Source organism: Catharus ustulatus, chromosome 32, assembly GCF_009819885.2.
Source record: "Catharus ustulatus isolate bCatUst1 chromosome 32, bCatUst1.pri.v2, whole genome shotgun sequence".
NCBI classification, from domain to species: Eukaryota; Metazoa; Chordata; class Aves; order Passeriformes; family Turdidae; genus Catharus; species Catharus ustulatus.
In genome coordinates this window covers 2,328,790-2,352,480 of record NC_046252.1, presented here as the reverse complement: position 1 = coordinate 2,352,480, position 23,691 = coordinate 2,328,790, and the positions used below count along the sequence as shown (strand labels likewise).

The 23,691-nt window shown below is 54.7% G+C and overlaps 3 protein-coding genes across 3 annotated transcripts; 2 read left to right on the top strand and 1 right to left on the bottom strand.

The window, feature by feature from the left end:
- Positions 1-497: 497 nt before the first annotated feature.
- LOC117009256 (pre-mRNA-processing factor 39-like) lies at positions 498-19,389 on the top strand. The gene is made up of 14 exons (XM_033083490.1): positions 498-593; positions 1,216-1,365; positions 2,653-2,778; positions 4,025-4,143; positions 5,327-5,494; positions 6,979-7,141; positions 8,605-8,712; positions 10,668-10,832; positions 12,176-12,302; positions 13,813-14,081; positions 15,634-15,818; positions 16,976-17,050; positions 19,025-19,136; positions 19,217-19,389. Exons 1-14 carry the CDS (start codon positions 498-500, stop codon positions 19,280-19,282), a joined length of 1,929 nt encoding a protein of 642 aa, XP_032939381.1. The 3' UTR covers positions 19,283-19,389.
- Positions 19,390-19,729: 340 nt separating this feature from the next.
- MRPL49 (mitochondrial ribosomal protein L49) lies at positions 19,730-21,917 on the bottom strand. The gene is made up of 4 exons (XM_033083617.1): positions 21,774-21,917; positions 21,431-21,569; positions 20,517-20,638; positions 19,730-20,443 (listed from the first exon to the last, which is right to left on the bottom strand). The coding sequence occupies exons 1-4, from the start codon at positions 21,837-21,839 to the stop codon at positions 20,297-20,299; spliced, it is 474 nt and encodes a 157-aa protein (XP_032939508.1). The 5' UTR covers positions 21,840-21,917; the 3' UTR covers positions 19,730-20,296.
- Positions 21,914-23,651, top strand: FAU (FAU ubiquitin like and ribosomal protein S30 fusion). The gene is made up of 5 exons (XM_033083619.1): positions 21,914-21,997; positions 22,931-23,013; positions 23,101-23,245; positions 23,333-23,388; positions 23,493-23,651. The coding sequence occupies exons 2-5, from the start codon at positions 22,939-22,941 to the stop codon at positions 23,616-23,618; spliced, it is 402 nt and encodes a 133-aa protein (XP_032939510.1). The 5' UTR covers positions 21,914-21,997; positions 22,931-22,938; the 3' UTR covers positions 23,619-23,651.
- The last annotated feature ends 40 nt before the right edge of the window (positions 23,652-23,691 follow it).

Here is a 23,691-nt window from a genome sequence, read left to right as displayed (position 1 = left end):
GCTCCTTTTTCCCCCCGAAGCGGTGGCGGAATTATTTAATTTGTAAATAATGTACAAATTTTTACCAGCTCCGATGTAAATACGGCAATAAAGGTTGCAGTAAAGCTCGGCTCCTCCGGCCCGCCAGGGGGCGCTGCCCCGCCCGCGTCTCTATGGTTCTCCCCTCAGCGTCTCTGTGGCCGCGTTGTGCTGGTTTACGGTGGTTTACAGTGGGTTCGCACCCGCCGAATGGCCCGCGGTTGGTGCGCAGCCCCTGTACTGGTCTGTACTGGTTTATACTGGTGTGTTCCTCCCTGGGCCGCTCTGGCCGTTCCTTCCGGTCTCTGTGGTTGTGCCGGCGGCACCGGAAGCCGCTCTGGCCGCCCGGGCGCGTCTCTATGGTTTTCCCGCCCAGTTCCCGCGCTGTGGCGGCGGCGCTGCGGGTCCTCCCGCCCGCCAGGCGGCGCCCTCGCCGGGGCGGCCGCTCCGTGCCCCACATCCGGGTCCCGCGCAGCGCGATGGCGGAGGAGGGGCCGGGCGGCCCCGACAAGCCCGGGGGGGCGATGGAGGGGGACGGGGACGGCGGTGAGACCCCGGCAGCGGACGGGGGTGAGGTAACGGGGGTGTCCGAGGGGGTCGGGGAGGAGGAAGGGGCTGAGAGGCCGTGATGGAGGCGAGATCTGAGGGGGCTCGGAGGGGATCTGAGGGAATTTGGGGAGGTGTGAGGGGATTTGGGGGGCTGAGGGTGATTGGGGTGAGGGAGGGGCTGAGGCCAGAGAGCTGTGAGGGGGCTCGGAGGGGTCTGAGGGGATTTGGGGGCTCTGAGGGGGCTGGGGGGGACAGGGGGCATTGGGGAGGGGTGGGGATGATTTGGGGGCTCTGAGGGGATTTTGGGGGCACTGAGGGGATTTGGGGTGAGGAGGGGGCGGGATATGAAGGGATTTGGGGGTCTGAGAGGATTTGGGGGCTGTGAGGGGGCTGGAGGGTTCTGAGGGGATTTGGGGGCACTGAGGGGATTTGGGGGGGTCTGGGGGGATTTGGGGGGCTCTGAGGGGATTTGAGGGGGGCAGGAGCCCTTGGGGGGGTTGGGGATGATTCGGGGGACAGGGGCAGAGCTGTGCCCCCCCCCATTAACCGAGCCCCTCCCCCCATTTCTCTCTGCCCCCCCCTCAGCCCCCCCGGCCGTGGCCCCCCCTGCCCCCCCCCCCCTCCCCGTCCCTTCCCCGCCCCCCCCCCCCGGGCCTGAACGGGGGCCCCCCCTCGGAGCCCCCCCCGGAGGAGCCCCCCCCGTTCCCCCCCGAGTTCCAGCGGCTCTGGGGGGCGGCTCAGGGCAACCCCCAGGACTTCAGCGCCTGGACTGAGCTGCTGGCCTACGTGGAGCAGGAGGTGAGAGCCAGGGATGAACCCCCAGAGCCAGGGATGAACCCCCAGATCCATTAATGAACTCCTCAGACTCATTAATGAACCCCCAGAGCCATTAATGAACCCCCAAAGCCAGTAATGAAGCCTTCAGACTCATTGATGAACCCCCAGAGTTATTAATGAATTCTTCCGGCTCGTTAATGAACTCCTAGAGCTGTTAATGAACCCGTCAGACTCATTAATGAACCCCCAAAGCCAGTAATGAAGCCTTCAGACTCATTGATGAACCCCCAGAGTCTTAATGAACTCTTCAGGCTCATTAATGAAGCCCCAGAGCTGTTAATGAACCCCTCAGACTCATTAATGAAGCCCCAGATGTGTTAATGAACCCCTCAGACTCATTAATGAATCCCCAGATCCATTAATGAATCCTCAGAGCCATTAATGAACCCCTCAGACTCATTAATGAATCCCTCAGACTGGTTAATGAACCCCCAGAATCATTAATAAATTTTTTAGGCTCATTAAATGAATGTCCTTAGCAGTTAGTGAACCCCTCAGGATCATTAATGACCCCCCAGAGTTGTTCATGAACCCCCAGGGTCATTAATGAACCCCCAGAGCTATTAATGAACCCCTCAGACTCATTAATGAATCCCCAGATCCTTTAATGAACTCTTCAGACTTATTAATGAATCCTTCAGGCTTGTTAATAAACTCTCAGAATCATTAATAAATCTCTCAGGCTCATTAATGAATGCCTATAGCAGTTAGTGAACCCCTCAGGGTCATTAATGACCCCCCAGAGTTCTTCATGAACCACCAGAGCCATTAATGAACCCCCAGATCCTTTAATGAACTCCTCAGACTCATTAATGAATCCTTCAGACTCGTTAATGAGCCCCCAGAGCCATTAATGAACCCCTCAGACTCATTAATGAGCCCCCAGAGCTACTAATGAGCCTCTCAGACTCATTAATAAACCCCAGAGCTGTTCATGAACCCCTCAGACTCATTAATGAACTCCTCAGACTCATTAATAAACCCCAGAGCTGTTCATGAACCTCTTGAGGTCATTAATGACCCCTCCCAAACTGTTAATTACCCCCCCAACTCCTTAACAATCCCCCCAAAACCATTACAACGACAATTTTTTTGTCACAATTCATATTTTTCGCAGCACAAATCCCAATTTGAGGTGTAAAACCCCTCAGCATTCCCCATAAAATCCCCAAATTTCCCCCCTAAACCCCAAATTTCCCCCCTAATCCCCCAAATTTCACCCCTAACCCCCCCAAATCTTCCCCCCAGGAGCTGCTGGAGGGCGCCCGGCGCGCGTTCGACGCGTTCTTCCAGCGCTACCCGTACTGCTACGGCTACTGGCGCAAGTACGCCGAGCTGGAGAGGAGGCTGGGCAGTGCCCGCAGCGCCCAGCAGGTGGGCAGGGCTGCTGCTGGCCCTGGGGCACCAATTCCTGGTTTTGCTGGGCTTTGGGGCAGAAATTCCCGTTTTTCTGGGATTTATGGGGTAAAATCCCCTTTTTCCTTGAGTTTTAGAGGGTAAAATCGCTGTTTTTCCTGGAGGTTTAGTGGGTAAAATTTCCCTTTTTTTGTGGGTTGTGGGAGTGAAAAATGTCTTTTTTTCTTGGGGTTTTAGGGGTTGAAATGCCTTTTTTTTTACTGGAGTTTTAGGGGGTAAAATTTCCCTTTTTTTCCTGAGTTTTGGGGAGTGAAAAATCCCCGTTTTTCTTGGGGTTTTAGGGGTTGAAATGCCTTTTTTTTACTGGAGTTTTAGGGGGTAAAATTTCCGTTTTTTTATAAGTTCTGGGAGTGAAAATTTTCTTTTTTGGGGGGGTTTTAGGGGTTGAAATGCCTTTTTTTTTCCCTAGAGTTTTAGGGGGTAAAATCCCTATTTTCCCTGACTTCTGGGGGTGCAGAAATCCACCTTTTCTCCCTCATTTTTAGCAGGGGGGGGGATAAAAAAAAAAAAAATCCTCATTTTCCCCCTGGGTTTGGGGGAGTAAAATGCCTGGGGGAGGAAAATTCCATTTTTTGCTTGGGGGAGGAAATTTCTGGTTTTTGCCTGGGGAAGGAAAATTCCCTGTTTTACCTTGGGGGAGGAAAATTCCCTGTTTTGCTTGGGGGAGGAAATGTCCCTGTTTCACCTGGGGAAGGAAAATTCAGTTTTTTGCCTGGGGGAGGAAAATTCCCTATTTTACCTTGGGGGAGGAAATGTCCCTGTTTTGCCTGGGGGAGGAAAATTCCCTGTTTTGCTTGGAGGAGGAAAATTCCCTGTTTTACCTTGGGGGAGGAAATTTGTGGTTTTTGCCTGGGGAAGGAAAATTCCCTGTTTTACCTTGAGGGAGGAAAGTTCCATTTTTTGACCTGGGGGAAGAAAATTCCCTGTTTTACCTTGGGGGAGGAAAATTCCGTTTTTTGCCTGGGGGAGAAAAATTCCCTGTTTGGCCTGGGGGAGGAAAATTCCGTTTTTTGCATGGGGGAGGAAAATTCCCGGTCTTGGCAGATGGCGAGATGTCCCTGTTGGGCCTGGGGGAGGAAAATTCCCTGTCTTGGCAGGCTGAGGGACTGTCCCTGTTTTGGCACAGGGAGGTTCTGTCCCTGTTTTGGCACAGGGAGGTTCTGTCCCTGTCTTGGCAGGCTGAGGGAACGGCGCTGTCCCGCAGGTGCTGGAGCGGGGGCTGCAGTCCATCCCCCTGAGCCTGGAGCTCTGGCTCAGCTACATCGCGCACCTGCAGAGCTCGCTGGACCCCGAGCGGCCTGAGAGCGCCCAGAGGGTCCGGGGGTGAGAGATGGGGGAGAACTGGGAATGAAACTGGGAATAAACCTGGGAATAACCCTGGGGAAATCCTGGGAATAACCCTGGAGAAATCCTGAGAATAACCCTGGGAATGCCCTGAGAGCGCCCAGAGGGTCCGGGGGTGAGAGAGGGGGGGAAATCCTGGGAATGAAACTGGGAATAAACCTGGGGAAATCATGGGAATAACCTTGGGATGGCCTGAGAGCGCCCAGAGGGTCCGGGGGTGAGAGATGGGGGGGAAAACTGGGAATAAACCTGGGAATAAAGCTGGGGAGATCCTGGGAGTAACCTTGGGAATGGCCCGAGAGCGCCCAGAGGGTCAGGGGGTGAGGAGAGGGAGGAAAACTGGGAATAAAACTGGGAATAACCCTGGGGAAATCCTGGGAGTAACCCTGGGAATGACCCAAGAGCGTCCAGAGGGTCAGGGGGTGAGGAGAGGGGGAGAAAACTGGGAATAACCCTGGGGAAATCCTGGGGAAATCCTGGGAATAAACCTGGGGAAATCATGGGGGAATCCTGGGAATAACCCTGGGAATGACCTGAGAGCACCCAGAGGGTCAGGGGGTGAGGAGAGGAGGGAAACTGGGAATAAAATGGGGAATAAACCTGGGAGTAACCCTGGGGATGGGATGGGAATAAACCTGGGGAAATCTTGGGAATATCCCTGAGAAGGGGATGAGACTATCCCTAGGAATGGGATGGGAATGGCCCGAGAGCACCCAGAGTGTCAGGGGGGGTGAGTGTGGGTGGGGAAATCCTGGGAATATTCTTGGAATGTCTTTGGGAATGTCCCTGGGAATGTTCTGGAATGTCCTTGGGAATGTCCCTGGGAATGTTTTGGAATGTCCTTGGGAATGTCTTGGGAATGTTCTGGAACATCCTTGGGAATGTTCCTGGGAATGTTCTGGAATATCCTTGGAAATGGGCTGGGAATGTTCTGGGATGTCCCAGCAATGTCCCAGCTTTTACCTCAAACCAGCCCTGGCTTTTCCCAGGAATGCTCCCCCCCATTCCCAGTGATTCCCCGTCCCCTCCATGTCCCCTGACTCCCTGTCCCCTCCATGTCCCCTGACCTGGTGTCCCCATTCCCAGTCATTCCTGTCCCCTCCGTGTCCCCTGACTCCCTGTCCCCTCCGTGTCCCCTGACCCGGTGTCCCCGTGTCCCCAGCGCGTTCGAGGCCGCCCTGGCCGCGGCAGGGATGGATTTCCGCTCGGACAAGCTCTGGGAGTCGTACCTGGAGTGGGAGCGGGAGCGCGGGGACCTGCGGGCGGTCACGGCCATCTACGACCGCCTGCTGTCCATGCCCACGCAGCTCTACAGCCAGCACTGGGAGCGGTGAGGGCACGGGATCCATGGGGGAAACGGGGGGGAACTGTGGGGATTCCATGGAGGACACAGCAGGAATTCAGGGGGGAAACAGTGGGGAATTCCATGGAGAACACAGCAGGAAAACAACAGGAATTCCCTTGGAACACAGCAGGGAAACAGCAGGAAAATGGTGGGGGATTCATGGGGAAAACAGCAGGGAAACAGTGGAGAATTCCTGGGGAAATGGGGGAATTGATGGGAGAAACAATGAGGAATTCAGGGGGGAAACAACAGGAAAATGGTGGGGAAACAGCAGGAAATTCATGAGGGAAAACAGTGGGGAATTCCATGGAGAACACAGCAGGAAAACAACAGGAACACAGCAGGGAAATGGAGGGGGATTCATGGGGAAACAGTGGGGAATTCCTGGGGAAATGGGGGAATTGATGGGGGAAACAACGAGGAATTCAGGGGGGAAACAGTGGGGAATTCCATGGAGAGCACAGCAGGACAACAACAGGAACACAGCGGGAAAATGGAGGGGGATTCATGGGGAAACAGCAGGGAATTCCTGGGGATATGGCAGGGAAACAATGGGGAAAACAGCAGGGAAACAGTGGGGAATTCCTGGGGAAATGGGGGAATTGATGGGGGAACAATGAGGAGTTCAGGGGGGAAACAGTGGGAATTCCATGGAGAGCACAGCAGGAAAACAACAGGAATTCAGGGGGGAAACAGTGGGAATTCCATGGAGAACACAGCAGGAAAACAACAGGAACACAGAGGGAAAATGGAGGGGGATTCATGGGGAAACAGCAGGGAATTCCTGGGGATATGGCAGGGAAACAATGGGGAAAACAGCAGGGAAACAGTGGGGAGTTCCTGGGGAAATGGGGGAATTGATGGGGGAAACAATGAGGAATTCAGGGGGGAAACAGTGGGGAATTCCATGGAGAGCACAGCAGGAAAACAACAGGAATTCCCTGGGAACACAGTGGGGAAACAGCAGGAAAATGGTGGGGGGTTCATGGGGAAACAATGAGGAATTCATGGGGGAAACAATGGGGAAGTGGTGGGGAAACAGCAGGAAATTAATGAGGGAAAACAGTGGGGAATTCCATGGAGAGCACGGCAGGAAAATAACAGGGATTCCCTTGGAATACAGTGGGGGAACAGCAGGAAAAGGGAGGGAACCCCCAGGGAAAACAGAACAGGAATTCACAGGGAAAAGAGTGGGAATTCCCTGGGAACAGAGTGGGAAACAACGGGAATTCACGGGGAAAACAGCAGGAAAATGGGGAAAACAGGGGGAGCAGGGAGGGAAAACAGCCCAGATTCCCCATTCCCAGTTGGGTTTCCCCCATTCCCAGTTGCAATCCCCCATTCCCAGTTGGGTTTCCCCATTCCCAGTCAGGATTACCCCACTCCCAGTCAGGATTCCCCCGTTCCCAGTTGGATCCCCCATTCCCAGTTGGGTTTCCCCCGTTCCCAGTTGGATCCCCCATCCCCAGGTTCAAGCAGCACGTGCTGCAGCACCCGCCCGGGGCCATCCTGTCCCCCGAGGAGCTGCTCTGGGTTCGCTCCAAGCTCGGCCCCGACGCCGCCCCTGCCCCGAAGGCGCCGCCCGAGGCCCCCCCGGGGGAGGAGCCGCCCCCCGGGGCCCCCGAGCCGCAGGTAATGAGGGTTCCAAAGATCCAAAAATACCAAAATACCAAAAAATACCAAAATACAAAAAAAATACCAAAAAAACCACAAATCCCTGCCCAAGCCGCAGGTAACGCAGGTCCCAAAAATCAAAGATCTCAAAATACCAAAAATACCAAAATCCCAAAAACCAAAAATCCCTGCCTGAGCCGCAGGTAACGCAGGTCCCAAAATACCAAAAAATACCAAAGATCCCAAAAATCCCCAAAATACCAAAAATCCCAAAAATATCAAAATTCCAAAAACCCCAAAAAACCAAAAATCCCTGCCTGAGCTGCAGGTAATGCAGGTTCCAAAAATCACAAAAATACCAAAATGCCAAAGATCCCAAAAATCCCCAAAATACCAAAAATATCAAAATCCCAAAAACCAAAAATCCCAAAACCCCCAAAAAACCAAAAATCCCTGCCCAAGCTGCGGGTAACGCGGGTCCCAAAAATGACAAAAAATCCCAAAACCTCAAAACCCCCAAAAAACTCCAAAGATCCCAAAAACCTCAAAATCATAAAAATCACAAAGATCCCAAAATCCCAAAAATCCTCTGGGATCTTTGGATTCCCCCCTGGAATCCCCCCTGGAATCCCCCCTGGAATCCCCTTGGAATCCTCTTATTTTCTATTTTATTTTATCACTGGCATCATTCTTTATTTCTCTTGTTTATTATTATTTGGTTTTTATTTATTGTTATTATTTCTCTTTATTTCCTAGTTTGTTTTAGCATTGGAATCATTCTTTATTTCTGTGTGTTTATTATTATTTGTTTTTATTTCCTATTTTACTTTATGTTTGAGATCATTCATTATTCCTGTTACTTCATTTATTATTATTTGTTTTTATCTCGTATTTATTTTATTTTATTATTGGGATCATTCTTTATTTCTGTTTATTTGTTTATTTGTTTTTATTTCCTATTTTGTTTTATCATTGGCATCATCCTTTATTCCTGTTTATTTATTATTATTATTATTATTATTATTATTATTTGCTTTATTTTCTATTTTACTTTATGTTTGGGATAATTTTTTATTGCTGTTACTTCATTTATTATTATTTGTTTTTATTTCCTGTTATGTTTTATCATTGGCATCATCCTTTATTGCTGTTTATTTATTATTATTATTTGTTTTATTTTCTATTTTACTTTATGTTTGGGATCATTCTTTATTCCTGTTAATTCATCTATTATTTGTTTTATTTCTTATTTTGCTTTGCCATTGGGATCATTCTTTATTCCTGTTAATTTATTTATTATTATTTGTTTTGTTTTCTGTTTTACTTTATGTTTGGGATAATTTTTTATTCCTGTTAATTCATTTATAATTATTTGTTTTATTTCCTATTTCGCTGTGCCATTGGGATCCCTCCTCAGCCCACCCCCACAATAAATTTCTGTTTTCCCCCCTGGCCCCCGTTCCCGTGGCTCCCATTCCCAGCAGGATCTGGACCAGGAGAAGATCCGGGAGCTCGTCATCTCCATGAGGCAGCAAATCCACGCCCAGAACGAGGCCGAAGTCAGCAAGCGCTGGAGCTTCGAGGATGGGGTGGGTGCAGGGCTGGGATCCTCTGGGATCCCTTTGGAATCCTCTGGGATCCTCTGGAATCCTCTGGGATCCCTTTGGAATCCTCTGGAATCCCCCCTGGAACTCCCCCTGGAATCCCCTCTGGGATCCCTTTGGAATCTTCTGGAATCCCCTTGGAAATCCCTCTGGAATCCCCCCCTGGAATCCCTTTTGAATCCTCTGGGAATCCTCTGGAATCCCCCCCTGGAAATCCCTCTGGGATCCCTTTGGAATCCCTTTGGAATCCTCTTAGAATCCTCTGGAGACCCTTTGGAATCTTCTGGAATCCCCCCTGGAATCCTCTGGAATCCCCCCATGAATCCCCTTGGAATCCTCTGGAATCCCTTTGGAATCCCCCCATGAATCCCCTTGGAATCCCCTCCAGAATCCTCTGGAATTCCTCTGGGATCCCTTTGGAATCCTCTGGAATCCTTTGGAATCCTCTGAGACCCCCCTGGGATCCTCTGGAATCCCCCTTGGAATCCCTCTGGAATCCCTTTGGAATCCTCTTAGAATCCTCTGGAGTCCCTTTGGAATTCCCCCTGGAATCCTCTGGAATCCCTCAGAAATCCCCCCTGGAATCTTCTGGAATTCCCTCTGGAATCCTCTGAAATCCCCCTGGAATCCTCTGGAATTCCCTCTGGGATCCCCCCCTGGAATCCCCCCATGAATCCCCTCTGGAATCCTCTTAGAATCCTCTGGAATCCTCTGGGATCCCTCCTGGAATCCCCCCTGGATTTCCCCTGGGCTGTCCCCCAGAACTTCCCCTATAAAATCCACCCCCCCACAAATCCCTGGAATTCCCCCCCAAATCCCTGGACTTCCTCCCCAAATCCCTGTAATCCCCCAAATCCCTGTAATCCCCCAAATCCCTGCAATCCCCCCCAAAATCCTGGAATTTGAGGTGGATTGAGCGGCCAAATTTCCACACAAAGCCCTGAGGCTTCCCTTGCCATTTCCCTGGGGTGTCCCCCATAAAATCCCCCCCAAATCCCTGGATTCCCCCTCCAAATCCCTGTAATCCTCCCCCCAAAATCCCCACTGGAATTCCCCAAAATCCCTGAAATCCCCAAAATCCTGGAATTTGAGGCGGATCAAGCAGCCGAATTTCCACACGAAGCCCTGAGGCTTCCCTTGCCATTTCCCTGGGGTGTTCCCCTAAAATCCCCCAAAAAAACCCCCAAAATCCTCCCCCCAATCCCTACTGGAATCCCCTGGAATCCCCAAAATCCCTGGAATCTCCAAAATCCTGGAATTCGAGGAAGACCAAGCAGCCGAATTTCCGCACAAAACCCAAACACGCCCTGAGGTTTTTCCTTGCCATTTCCTGGGGTGTCCCCCCCAAATCCCCCCAAAATCCCCCCCAAAAAACCCCAAAATCCCCCCCAAATCCCCACTGGAATCCCCCAAAATCCCTGAAATCCCCAAAATCCTGGAATTTGAGGCGGATCAAGCGGCTGAATTTCCCCATGAAGCCCAAACACGCCCTGAGGCTTCCCTTGCCATTTTCCTGGGGTGTTCCCCCCAAAAACCCCCAAAATTCCCCCCAAATCCCTAGAATCCCCCCCTCAATCCCCACTGGAATCCCCCAAAATCCCTGGAGTCCCCAAAATCCTGGAATTTGAGGTGGATCGAGCAGCCAAATTTCCACCCAAAGCCCTGAGCCTTTTCCTTGCCATTTTCTGGGGTGTCCCCCATAAAATCCCCCAAAAAAACCCCCAAAATCCTCCCCCCAAATCCCTACTGGAATCCCCTGGAATCCCCCAAAATCCCTGCAATCCCCCCAAAATCCTGGAATTTGAGGTGGATCGAGCGGCTGAATTTCCACACAAAGCCCTGAGGCTTTTCCTTGCCATTTTCTGGGGTGTCCCCCATAAAATCCCCCCAAAACCCTCCCCAAAATCCCAGGACTCCCCCCAAATCCCCGCTCCCGGCAGATCAAGCGTCCCTATTTCCACGTGAAGCCGCTGGAGCGGGCGCAGCTGCGGAACTGGCGCGAGTACCTGGACTTCGAGGTGGCGGCGGGGTCGCACGAGCGCAGCATCGTCCTGTTCGAGCGCTGCCTCGTGGCCTGCGCGCTCTACGAGGAGTTCTGGGTCAAGGTGGGCCCAGACCCCTCCCCAGACCCCTCCCCAGACCCCTCCCCACAAATCCCTGCTGCTCCAGTTCCGGTATTTTACCCCAAATTTCACTCTGCTCCCCGTTTCACCCCCTCCTCTTTTCATTCCTTTTTTCTCTGCTTTTTTTCTTCCCCCATTTCTTCCCCCATTTTTTTTCCCCCCATTTTTTCCCCATTTTTTCCCATATTTTCCCATTTTTTTCCTGCCATTTTTTCCCCCCATTTTTTTCCCATTTTTTTGCCCATTTTTTTGCCCATTTTTTCCCCATTTTTCCCCCATTTTTTCCCCCATTTTTCCCCCCATTTTCCCCCCATTTTTCCCCCATTTCACCCCGTTTCACCCCCATTTTTCCCCATTTTTCCCCCCATTTTCCCCCCATTTTTCCCCATTTTTTCCCCATTTTTCCCCATTCCCCCCATATTTCCCCTGATATCCCCCCATTATTCCTCCTGATATTTCCCCCACATTCCCTCCTTCTCCCTCCCATTATTCCCCCCATATCCCCCTCATTATTCCCCCTATTCACCCCGTATTTCCCTTGATATTTCCCCCCATTATTTCCTACATTTTCCCCCATATCCTCCCCATATCCCCCCCATCTCCCCCATTATTCCCCCTGGTATTTTCCCCCATTATTTCCCATATCTCCCCAATATTCCCCCCATTATTTCCCATATTTCCCCTCATATCCCCCCATTATTTCCCATTTCCCCCCATATTTCCCCTGGTATTCCCCCCATTATTTCCCACATTTCCCCCAATATCCCCCCATATCCCCCCCATATTTCCCCCCCATTTTTCCCATTCCCCCCCATATTCCCCTGATACTTCCCCCCCATATCTCCCCCATCTCTCCCCATTACTTCCCCCATATTCCCCCTGATATCCCCCCATTCCCCCCATATTCCCCCCATATTTCCCCCATATCCCCCCATTACTCACCCCATTATTTCCCCCATTTCCCCTCATTATTCCCCCTGATATTTTCCCCCATATCTCCCCATATCCCCCCATTCCCCCCATATTTCCCCTGATATTTCCCCATATTCCCCTCCATATTTCCCCCCCATATTCCCCCCATATCCTCCCCATTATTTCCTCCATATCCCCCCTATATCCCCCCATCTGCCCCCATTATTCCCCCTGATATTTTTCCCCCATTATTTCCCATATCTCCCCAATATCCCCCCCATATCCCTCCCATATTTCCCCTGATATTTCCCCACATTATTTCCCACATTTCCCCCATTCCCTCCCATATTTCCCCTGATATTCCCCCCATATTTCCCCTGATATTTCCCCCATTTTCCCCCCTGTCCCCGCAGTACACGCGGTACCTGGAGTCGCGCACGGTGCCGGGCGCCCGCAGCGTTTTCCAGCGCGCCTGCGGCTTCCACCTGCCCCGAAAGCCCAACATCCACCTGCTGTGGGCAGCCTTCGAGGAGAAACAAGGTCTGGGGGGCCCTAAAATCCGGGGTGGGGACACCCCAAAATCCAGGGGAGAGCCCAAATCCCAGAGGGGAGCCCCAAAATCTGGGAATGGTCTGGGAATGGCTCCGGTCAGGGGCTCCGGTTTGGGGAGGGGGCTCGAGTTTCACTCCAGAGAGATTCAGGAACCCCCAAAATCAACCTGGGGGTTCCCAAATGATCTCAGGGATGCCTAAAAATGTCCTGGGCACCCCATAACCCACCCTGGGCACCCCAGTAACGCCCCAAACACACCCTGGAGCCCTTTTCCTTCTGTTTCCCAATCCCAGGGAGCCCCCAGTGCATCCTGTGCTGTGCTGGTGTTGTGTTCTGGGGCTGGGATCCCTGGGGACCCCAATGACCCCAATCCCAGGACCCCAAAAACCCAAATAACCCAAATAACCCCAATCCCAGGACCCCAATAACCCAAATCCCAGGACCCAAATAACCCAAATAACCCAAATCCCAGGATCCCAATAACCCAAATAACCCCAATGACCCCAATCCCAGGACCCGAATAACTCCAATAACCTCATTCCCAGGACCCCAATCACTCAAATAACCCCATCCTCAGGACCCCAAAAACCCAAATAACCCCAATCCCAGCACCCCAATAACCCCAATAACCCCATTCCCAGCACCCCAATAATCCCATTTCCCCATTCCCAGAACCCCAATAACCGGATTTTTTCCCATTTTCCCCCATTTTCCCCATTCCCCAGGCAATGTTGAAGAAGCCCGGCGCATCCTGCGCTGTTTCGAGGCCGCGGTGCCCGGCCTGGGGACCCCAATAACCCCAATAACCCCAATAACCCCAATCCCAGGACCCCAATAACCCAAATAACCCCAATCCCAGGACCCCAATAACTCCATTTTTTCCCCCAATAACCCCCATTTTTCCCCCATTTCCCCATCCCAGGCAATGTTGAGGAGGCCCGGTGCATCCTGCGCTGCTTCGAGGCCGCCATGCCTGGCCTGGGACCCCAATAACCCCAATCCCAGGACCCCAATAACCCAAATAACCCCATTTTTTCCCCCAATAACCCAAATCTCAGGACCCCAATAACCCAAATAACCCCATTTTTTCCCCCAATAACCCCATTTTCTCCCCATTTTCCCCATCCCCAGGCAATGTTGAGGAAGCCCGGCGCATCCTGCGCTGCTTCGAGGCCGCGGTGCCCGGCCTGGGAACCCAAATAACCCAAATAACCACAATAACCCCAATCCCAGGACCCCAAAAACCCCATTCCCAGCACCCCAATAACCCAAATAACCCCATTTTCCCCCCAATAACCCCATTTTCCCCACTCCCCAGGCAATGTTGAAGAGGCCCGGCGCATCCTGCGCTGCTTCGAGGCCGCGGTGCCCGGCCTGGGGACCCCAATAACCCCAATAACCCCAATCCCAGCACCCCAATAACCCCAATAACCCCAATCCCAGCACCCCAATAACCCCATTTTTTATCATTTTCTCCCCCATTTTCCCCCATCCCCAGGCAATGTTGAAGAAGCCCGCCGCATCCTGCGCTGCTTCGAGGCCGCGGTGCCCGGGCTGGCCATGGTGCGGCTGCGCCGGGTGAGCCTGGAGCGCCGGCACGGGCGCGTGGCCGAGGCCGAGGCGCTGCTGCTCGAGGCCATGAGGGCCAACGAGGGGCTGCCCCTGGGCTCCTTCTACGCCGTCAAGCTGGCCCGGCAGGTGTGCAAGGTGCAGAAGAACCTGGGCAAGGCGCGCAGGGTGCTCGTGGAGGCGCTGGAGAAGGACCCGGTGAGGGGGAAGGGAATTTGGTGGGGAAAATGGGAATTTAGGGGAAATGGGAATTTGGAGAAAGGTGGGAATTTGGCTGCCCTGAAATGCTGGGAGGGGGCCCAGACCCTGTTTGGGCAATCCCAGATTCCATTCAGGGCCCACAGATCCCACTGGGGGGGAGCTCAAGATCCCCTGGAACGCCCCAAAGCCCCTTTGGGTGCCCCCAAACCCCATTTGCTGTTCCCAACCAACCCCCCAAGCTCCCCCAGACCCCTCTAAGACCTCCCCAAAAACCTCTAGGACCCCTCCAAACTCCCCCAAGTCTCTCTGATCCCCCCCCAGTACCCCCCAAACCCCTTGAAAATGCCCCCAAACCCCATTTGCTGCCCTGAATTCTTCTCAGGGATGCCCCAAACCTCTTCCAGTCTCCCCAAACCTCCTCTAGAGGACCCAGACCCCCTCTTAGTGCCTCCAGACCCTTTCCAGTCCCCCCAAACCTCCTCTAGAAGGCCCAGACCCCTTCTTAGTCCCCCCAAACCCCCTCTTAGTGCCCCCAGACCCTTTCCAGTCCCCCCCAGACCCCCTCCAATCCCTCCCAAATCCACTCTAGAGCCCCCAAACTCCCTCCAGTCTCCCCAGACCCCCTCCAATCCCTCCCAAATGCCCTCTAGAACCCCCAAGCCCCTTCCAGTCCCCCCCACACCCTCTTTAGTGCCCCCAAATCCCCTCTAGTCCCCTCAAATCCCCTCTAGAGCCCCCTAAACTCCCTCCAGTCCCCCCAAACCCCCTCCAGCCCCCCCCCAGACCCCCTCCAATCCCTCCCAGACCCCCTCCAATCCCTCCCAAACCCTCTTTAATGTCCCCCAAACCCCCTCCAACCCCCCCCAAGCCCCTCCAGCCCCCCCCAGACCCCTTGCAGTCTCCCCAGACCCCCTCCAATCCCCCCCAAACCCCCTCTAGAACCCCCAGCCCCCTTCCAATCCCCCCAAACCCCCTCTTAGTGCCCCCAAACCCCCTTCAGTCCCCCCCAGACCCCCTCCAGTCCCTCCCAAATCCACTCTAGAACCCCCAGAACCCCTCTAGTCCCCCCAAACCCCCTTTTAGTGCCCCCAGACCCTTTCCAGTCCCCCTCAGACCCCCTCCAATCCCTCCCAGACCCCCTCTAGAACCCCCAGCCCCCTTCCAATCCCCCCAAACCCCCTCTTAGTGCCCCCAAACCCCCTTCAGTCCCCCCCAGACCCCCTCCAATCCCCCCCAAACCCCCTCTAGAACCCCCAGCCCCCTTCCAATCCCCCCCAAACCCCCTCTAGTGCCCCCAAACCCCCTTCCAATCCCCCCCAGACCCCCTCCAGTCCCTCCCAAATCCACTCTAGAACCCCCAGACCCCCTCTAGTCCCCCCAAACCCCCTTTTAGTGCCCCCAGACCCTTTCCAGTCCCCCCCAGACCCTCTCCAATCCCTCCCAAATCCACTCTAGAGCCCCCAAACCCCCTCCAGTCCCCCCCAAACCTCCTCTAGAGCCCCCAGACCCCCTTCCAGCCCCCCCAAAGCTCCTCGTTCCCTCGGCGCAGGACAACGCGCGGCTCCACGCCAACCTGCTGGAGATGGAGTTTGGGGCGGACGTGGGGCAGAACGAGGGGAACACCATGAGCTGCTTCGAGCGCGCCCTGCGCTCGCCCCTGCCCGACGAGGCCAAGCTGCTCTTCTCGCAGCGCCGCGTCGAGTTCCTCGAGGACTTCGGCTCCAGCATCCACAGGTGGGGGCAGAAATGGGGCTGGGGGCTGGAAATGGGGCTGGGGGCTGGAAATGGGGCTGGGGGCTTCCTCTGGGAGCCTGGAATGGGGCTGGAGGGGCTAGAAATGGGGCTGGGGAAGTGGGGCTGGGGGCTGGAAATGGGGCTGGGGGGGAGAAATGGGAACCTGAAATGGGGCTGGGGAAGGGGGAAATGGGGCTGGAAATGGGGCTGGGGGCTTCCTCTGGGAGCCTGGAATGGGGCTGGAGGGGCTAGAAATGGGGCTGGGGAAGTGGGGCTGGGGGGGGAGAAATGGGGCTGGGGGCATGAAATGAGATCTGGAATGCAGCTGAGGGGGCTGGAAATGGGGCTGGGGGCTTCCTCTGGGAGCCCGGAGTGGGGCTGGAGGGGCTGGAAATGGGGCTGGGGAAATGGGGCTGGGGGGGCTGGAAATGGGAACCTGAAATGGGGCTGGGGGGGAGAAATAGGAGCCTGGAATGGGGCTGGGGGGGTGAAATGGGGCTGGGGAAGGGGGGAATGGGGCTGGGGAAGGGAGAAATGGGGCTGGAAATGGGGCTGGGTGCTGGAAATGGGCCTGGGGGGAGAAATGGGAACCTGGAATGGGGCTGGGGGCTGGAAATGGGGCTGGGGAAGGGGGGAATGGAAACCTGAAATGGGGCTGGGGGCTGGAAATGGGACCTGGAATGGGGCTGGGGGCTGGAAATGGGACCTGGAATGGGGCTGGGGGAAGGAATGGGGCTGGGGGGGGCAGAAATGGGGCTGGGGGTGTGAAATGGGGCTGGGGAAGGGGGGAATGGGAACCTGAAATGGGGCTGGGGGATCCTCCTGGGAACCTGAAATGGGGCTGGGGGATGGGGCTGGGGGCTGGAAATGTGAGCCTGGAATGGGGCTGAGGGGGAAGAAATGGGGCTGGGGGCTTCCTCTGGGAGCCTGAAATTGGGCTGGGGGGGGAAGAAATGGGGCTGGGGGCTGGGGAAGTGGGGAATGGGAGCCTGGAATGGGGCTGAGGGCCCTGAATGGGTCTGGAGGCTTCCTCTGGGACACTAAAATGGGTCTGGGGTCTCCTCCCTGAGCGCTGCCCCTTCCCCAGGACAAAACCCCCTGGGGGAGGCCCCAAAAAGGGTCTGGGGGCTCCCCCCTGAGCGCTGCCCCCTCCCCAGCCTGCTCAAGGCCTACGACGAGCACCAGAAGATCCTGAAGGCGCACGCGGCGCGAAAACGAGCGCCGGAGAACGGGTGAGACCCTGGGACCCCCAAAATCAGCCCCCAAATCTACCCCAGAGACCCCCAGAGCTGCCCCCAAACCTGCCTGAGACCCCCAAACCTGCCCCCAAATGTACCCTGGGACCCCCAAATGTACCCTGGGACCCCCAAACCTGCCCCCAAATGTACCCCAGGACCCTCAAAACTGCCCCCAAATGTACCCTGGGACCCCTAAATGTACCCAGAGACCCCCAAACCTGCCCCCAAATGTACCCTGGGACCCCCAAACCTGCCCCAAATGTAACCTGGGACCCCCAAATGTACCCTGGGACCCCCAAACCTGCCCCCAAATGTACCCTGGGACCCCCAAATGTACCCTGGGACCCCCAAACCTGCCCCCAAATGTACCCTGGGACCCCCAAACCTGCCCCCAATGTACCCTGGGACCCCCAAACCTGCCCCCAAATGTACCCTGGGACCCCCAAAATCAGCCCCCAAATCTACCCCAGTGCCCCCCCCTCTATCCCAGTTCCCCATTTTTATCCCCTCCATTTCACCCCTTTTTTATCCCCAATTATTTTAATTCCAACTTTGCTGCCTTGTATCCTTTGCCTTATTTCTCCCTAATTTTCCCTTTTTGTCTCAAATTTCTCTTTTCCCCCTCCATTCCTTCCCCCTCATTTCCCATCTTTTCCCCCCAAATTTCCCTCTCAATTCTTTCCTTTTTTGTCCCCACAATTCTTTCCCCCCAAATTCCCTTTCCCTCTTCAATTTCTCCCCATTTTTCCTTTTCCTCCCCAAACTTCTCCCCTAAATTTCTCCTTTTCCTCCCCACTTCCTTCCCCATTTTCTCCCTTTTCCCTTCACATTTTTCCCCTTTTTCCCCCTAAATTTCCCCATTTTTTCTCCTAATTTCTCCCCTTCTCCCCCTAATTTCTCCCCTTTTTCCCCTAAATTTCCCCCTTTTTTCCCCTAAATTTCTCCCCTTTTTCCCTTAATTTCTCCCCTTTTTTCCCCTTAATTTCTCCCCTTTTTTCCCCTAAATTTCCCCCTTTTTCCCCTAAATTTCCCTGCTTTTCCCCCTAAATTTCTCCCCTTTCCTCCCCTAAATTTCTCCTTTTTTCCCCCTAAATTTCTCCCTTTTTTCCCCTAAATTTCTCCCTTTTATCCCCTAAATTTCCCCTTTTTTCCCCTAAATTTCCCTGTTTTTTCCCCTAAATTTCTCCCTTTTTCCCCCCAAATTTCTCCTTTTTTCCCCCTAAATTTCCCCATTTTTCCCCCCTAAATTTCCCCCTTTTATCCCCTAAATTTCCCCCTTTATCCCCTAAATTTCTCCCTTTTTCCCCCTAAATTTCTCCCTTTTTTCCCCTAAATTTCTCCCTTTTTTCCCCTAAATTCCTCTCTTTTTCCCCCTAAATTTCTCCCTTTTTTCCCTAAATTTCTCCCTTTTTTTCCTCTAAATTTCTCCCCCTTTTTTCCCTAAATTTCTCCCCTTTCCTCCCCTAAATTTCTCCTTTTCCTCCCCTAAATTTCTCCCTTTTCCCCCTAAATTTCTCCTTTTTTCCCCTAAATTTCCCTGTTTTCCCCCTAAATTTCTCCCCTTTTTCCCCCCCTAAATTTCCCCTTTTTTTCCCCTAAATTTCTCCCTTTTTCCCCCCAAATTTCTCCTTTTTCCCCCTAAATTTCCCCATTTTTCCCAAATTTCTCCCTTTTATCCCCTAAATTTCCCTGTTTTTCCCCCTAAATTTCTCCTTTTTTTCCCCTAAATTTTTCCCCCTTCCTCCCTAAATTTCCCCGTTTTTTCCTCTAAATTTCTCCCCTTTTTCCCTTAATTTCTCCCCTTTTTCCCTAAATTTCTCCCCTTTCCTCCCCTAAATTTCCCTGCTTTTCCCCCTAAATTTCTCCCTTTTTTCCCTAAATTTCCCTGTTTTTTCCCCTAAATTTCCCTGTTTTTTCCCCTAAATTTCCCCATTTTTCCTCACTTTCCCCCCCACTCCCCCTCCCCAGCTCAGAAGAACCCGATGACAAACGGCTCCGTCCCGACGACCCCTCGGGGCTCCTGGGACCCCTCAACTTCTCAGGGGGAGACCCCAACCCCTCCTACAACTACTGGTACCAGGTGGGTGATTTTTGGGGGGGAATTTGGGGGTCTCCAGGGGGTCCCCAGGCTGATCCCCCTCCCCTTTTATCCCCCCCCAGCACGGCTACAGCTCCTACGGCTACCAGAGCCCCTGGGGCTACGGCCACTACTACGGGCAGAGCTGAGGGGGGCTGCACCCCCTGCCCGCCCCCTCCCCCCTGTACAGACTGTGGGACCCCTCCCCCAAAATTTGGGGGGGGGGCTTTGTAAATAAAGAGGCTGTGAGGAGTTATCTGAGGTGTTTATTGGGGTTTGGTATGTTTTGAGGGGGGGAGAGTTCTTCCATTTTGGGGTTTTGGGACAGTCCAGGGGGGATTTTGGGGTGTCCTTGATGGATTTTGAGGTGTCCTTGATGGATTTTGGGGCGTCCTTGGTGGATTTTGAGGTGCCCTTGGTGGATTTTGGGGTGTCCTCGATGGATTTTGGGGTGTCCCTGATGAATTTTGAGGTGTCCTTGATGGATTTTGGGGTGTCCTTGTTGGATTTTGGGGTGTCCTCGATGGATTTTGGGGTGTCCTTGATGGATTTTGGGGTGTCCTCGATGGATTTTGGGGTTCTCCCAGGGATTCTGGGGTGTCCTTGATGGATTTCAAAATCCCAGTGGGAATTCTCAGGTATCCCCAACAGATTTTGGGGGGCTCCAGAGGGATTCTGAGCTGTCCACAGCAGATTCCAGGGAGATTTTGGGGTGCTCCAGGTGGATTTAGAAATGCCCAGATGGATTTTGAGGTGCCCCAAATGGAATTTGATGTGTCCCAGTTGGATTTTGAGGTGCCCCAACAGATTTTAGGGTGTCCCAGATTGATTTTGGGGTGCTCCAGGTGGATTCTGAGCTGCTCCCAACAGATTCTGGGGAGTTCAGGTGGATTTTGGGGTGCCCCAACAGATTCTGGGGAGTTCCAGGTGGATTTTGAGGTGCCCCAACAGATTCTGAGGAATTCCAGCTGGATTTTGGGGTGCCCCAAACAGATTTTGAGGTGCTCCAGGTGAATTTTGAGCAGATGTTTCTCTGTCCAGTCTCCATTCCGGGACGTTCCAGGTGAATCCACAGCAGCTCCTGGCAGGTTTTAGGGTACCCCCAGCAGGTTTGGGGTGCCCCTGGCAGGTTTTGGGGGTACCCCAGCAGGTTTTGGGGGTCTCTAGAAGCCCCTCTGCAGCAGCCAGCGTCGCACCTCAGGCCCCCAGTGCCCGCGGAGCCGCAGGGTCCCGCTCACCTCGTTCACCTGCGCCTGCACCTCGGGCACCCCCAGCGAGCCCAGGAACGCCCTCAGGTCCCGCTCCAGCGCCTGGGGGGGACACGGGGGGGATCAGCGGGACCCCCAGAGCCCCCCCAAAACCCCCCCCGAGCCCCCCACTCACCCAGATGTCGCCGTGGATGTGGCGCAGCGCCGTGAGGCGCCGGCCCTGCCGCTGGCCCAGGTACACGGGCAGGTTGTGCAGGCGCGAGCGGCGCACGAAGTAGGGCAGGTCTGGGGGGGGGCCTGGGGGGAAACGGGGAATTAACACCCACACCAGACTAATTAGCACCCCCTGAGACTAATTAACACTCCCCCAGGAGAATTAACAGCGAATTAATTAGCGCTGAATTAACGGGAGCCACCCCTGGTATGCAAATTCTCTTTTTGGAATCGCTAATTCCACTTCCAAGGAAATATTTTGGGGTGCCCCCGAAGGTAATTAACACTCCCCCGGGGTAATTAACACCCTCTCAGGATAATTAACAGCCCCCCTGAAGTAATTAACATCCCACCAAAGGAATTCAACCCACCCCGGGGGCAATTCAACCCAGTTTGGGGTAAATAAATTAATCTTCAGTATTGGGTTTGGGGTGAATAATTCTCTCTTGAAGGGAACATTTTGGGGCTGCCCCTGGGTTAATTAACACCACCTGAGAGTAATTAACACCACCATGGGGTAATTAGCACCACCCGAGGGTAATTAGCACCACCTGAGGGTAATTAAACACCTCCCACAAAGTCATTAAGCTCCCCCTTAGTCCCAGAGTAATTATGCCCCGTTAATTACAGGTCGGGGTAAGTAACGCCCCCCCCAGGGGTAATTAACACCACCTGAGGATAATTAACACCACCTGAGGATAATTAACACCACCTGAGGGTAATTAGCACCACCTAGATGTAATTAACACCACCCAGGGTATTTAAACACCTCCCACAAAGTCATTAAGCTCCCCCTTAGTCCCAGCGCAATTAAGCCCCGTTAATTACGGTTTGGGGTAATTACCGCCCCCCCAGGGGTGCCCGGGGCTCTCTGACCTGCGGGGGGGCTCCAGCCGGACGGGGTCGGGTATTTGGGGTGCGGGGGGGGCTCGGGGATGGAGCTGGGGGGCAGCAGCCGCTCCACGAACGCGAACTCGGCCGTGGACTCCTCATAGCGGGGGGCGCCGGGCGGGCTCTGTGGGGACCCCAAAATCCCCCCGGAATCCCTGAGAGACCCCCCCAGAATCCCTGAGAGACCCCTCCCCTGCTCCAAGTCCCCCCTCACAACTCCCGCCAGACCCCCCAGTACCTGAGCCCCCCAAACCCTCACAGACAATCATTCACACCCCCACCTCCCACACAGAATCATCCACATCCCCAAATCCCCCCGCCTCCGTACCTGCACCCCTCTGACCCCCCGGCCCAGCGCCCTCAGCCTCCGGCACAGCGCCGCCATCGCCGCCATCTTGGCTCCTCCTCCTCTCCGCCTTCCCGCCGTCGTGACGCCATCACGCAGCACGCGCGTGTGTACGCGTGACGTAATCACGGAGCACGCACGTGCGTACGCGTGACGTCAGCGCGCTCTCTCCGCGCCGCGCTCGGAGCCCTGAGGGAGCCGCTGAGGTGGGGCCGGGCCCGGGAGCCGGGACGGGAATTCTGGGGGGGATTTGAGGGGTCTGGGGGATACAGAGGGGTCGGGGAAAGGGCAGGGGAGGTGCTGGGGAGGGTGTGAGGCGGCTCTGAGGGTGTTTGAGCTGAGGGGAATGTTCTGTAGGCTTTGGTGAGGCTTAGGGTGGTTTTCGGGAGGATTCAGAGAAGGTTTGGGGGGACCATGAGGGGGTTTGAGATAGGAGGGAGGCTCTGGAAGGGTTTAGGGGGGTCTTTAGGTGGGGTTGGGATCCGTTAGGGGGTCTGTGAGCGGTGTGGAGGGGCTGGGGAGGTTTGGGGGGCTCTGAGGGGTCTCTGGAGGGTCCATGGGGGCTTGAGGGGGCTGCAGGAGCAGCTGGGGAGGCTCTGGGGGGGTTTGGGGGGGCTGTGAAGGGTTGAAGGGTTGTGGGGGGGTCATTTGGGGCAGCTCTGAGGGTGGGGAGCACCCAAGGGTGCTGCCAGTGCCCCCTCAGTGTCCCCCCCATCCCAGCCCTTTGTCCCCACGGCCCCAGGCCAGGGCACAAAGTCCCTGTGGGCGGGAGAGGTGGTGAAAAACGCCCCCAAAACAGCCACGATCCAACCAAAAACAGGCACAATCCAACCCAAAACAGCCACAATCCAATCTAAAACAGCCACAATTCAGCCCAAAAGAGGCACAGTCCAACCCAAAACAGCCACAACCACCCAGAAACACCCCAAAACATCCAGAGCGCCCCAAAACAGCCACGATCCAACCCAAAACAGCCACAATAACACCTCCAGTCACCCCCAAACCACCGTTCATCCCCCCAAAAATAACCCCAAACCTCACGTCCCCCCCTTTCCTTTGATCCCCCTCTCCCTTTCAGGGGGCTCCCCCCCATTTCTGGGCTGTGGGGACCCCCCTAACCCTCCCCAATTCCCCCCCAGCCCCCACCATGCAGCTCTTCATCCGTGGCCAGACCCTCCTCACCCTCGAGGTCTCCGGCTCCGAGACCCTCGCCCAGATCAAGGTGAGCCCCCAAATTTGGGGTGTCCCCCTTGTCCAATCCCCCCCAGATTTCAGGGTGCTGACCCCCCCTCTTTGCTCCCTCCCCCAGGAGAGGGTGGCCGAGCTTTCAGGGATCCCCCCTGAGGACCAAGTGCTGCTCCATGCTGGGACCCCTCTGGACGATGAGGCCGTGCTGGGGCAGAGCCCCCTCCCCGAATTCACCACCCTGGACCTCTCCACGCGCCTGCTGGGCGGTAATTCTGGGAGGGGTCGCTAATTAGCAGGGTGTTAATTAGCAAAACAGCCCCCCCCCAACACCCCGATTTCCTTCCTCCCCACAGGGAAGGTGCACGGCTCCCTCGCCCGCGCTGGCAAAGTGAGGGGCCAGACCCCCAAGGTGAGCGCTCAGGGGGCTCCCCCCGGGTTTAGGGGACCCCCACGGTCCTCAGGGACCCTCCCAGGATTTTGGGGTTCCCCCCTGACCCCCCGTTTTTGCACCAGGTGGCCAAGCAGGAGAAGAAGAAGAAGAAGACGGGCCGGGCCAAGCGGCGCATGCAGTACAACCGGCGCTTCGTCAACGTCGTGCCCACCTTCGGCAAGAAGAAGGGTCCCAACGCCAACTCCTGAACCAATAAAGGGATTTGGGTCCAATTCCCACAATTTCGGGCCTTGCTGAGCTTTTTTCACTGCTTTTTTGGGG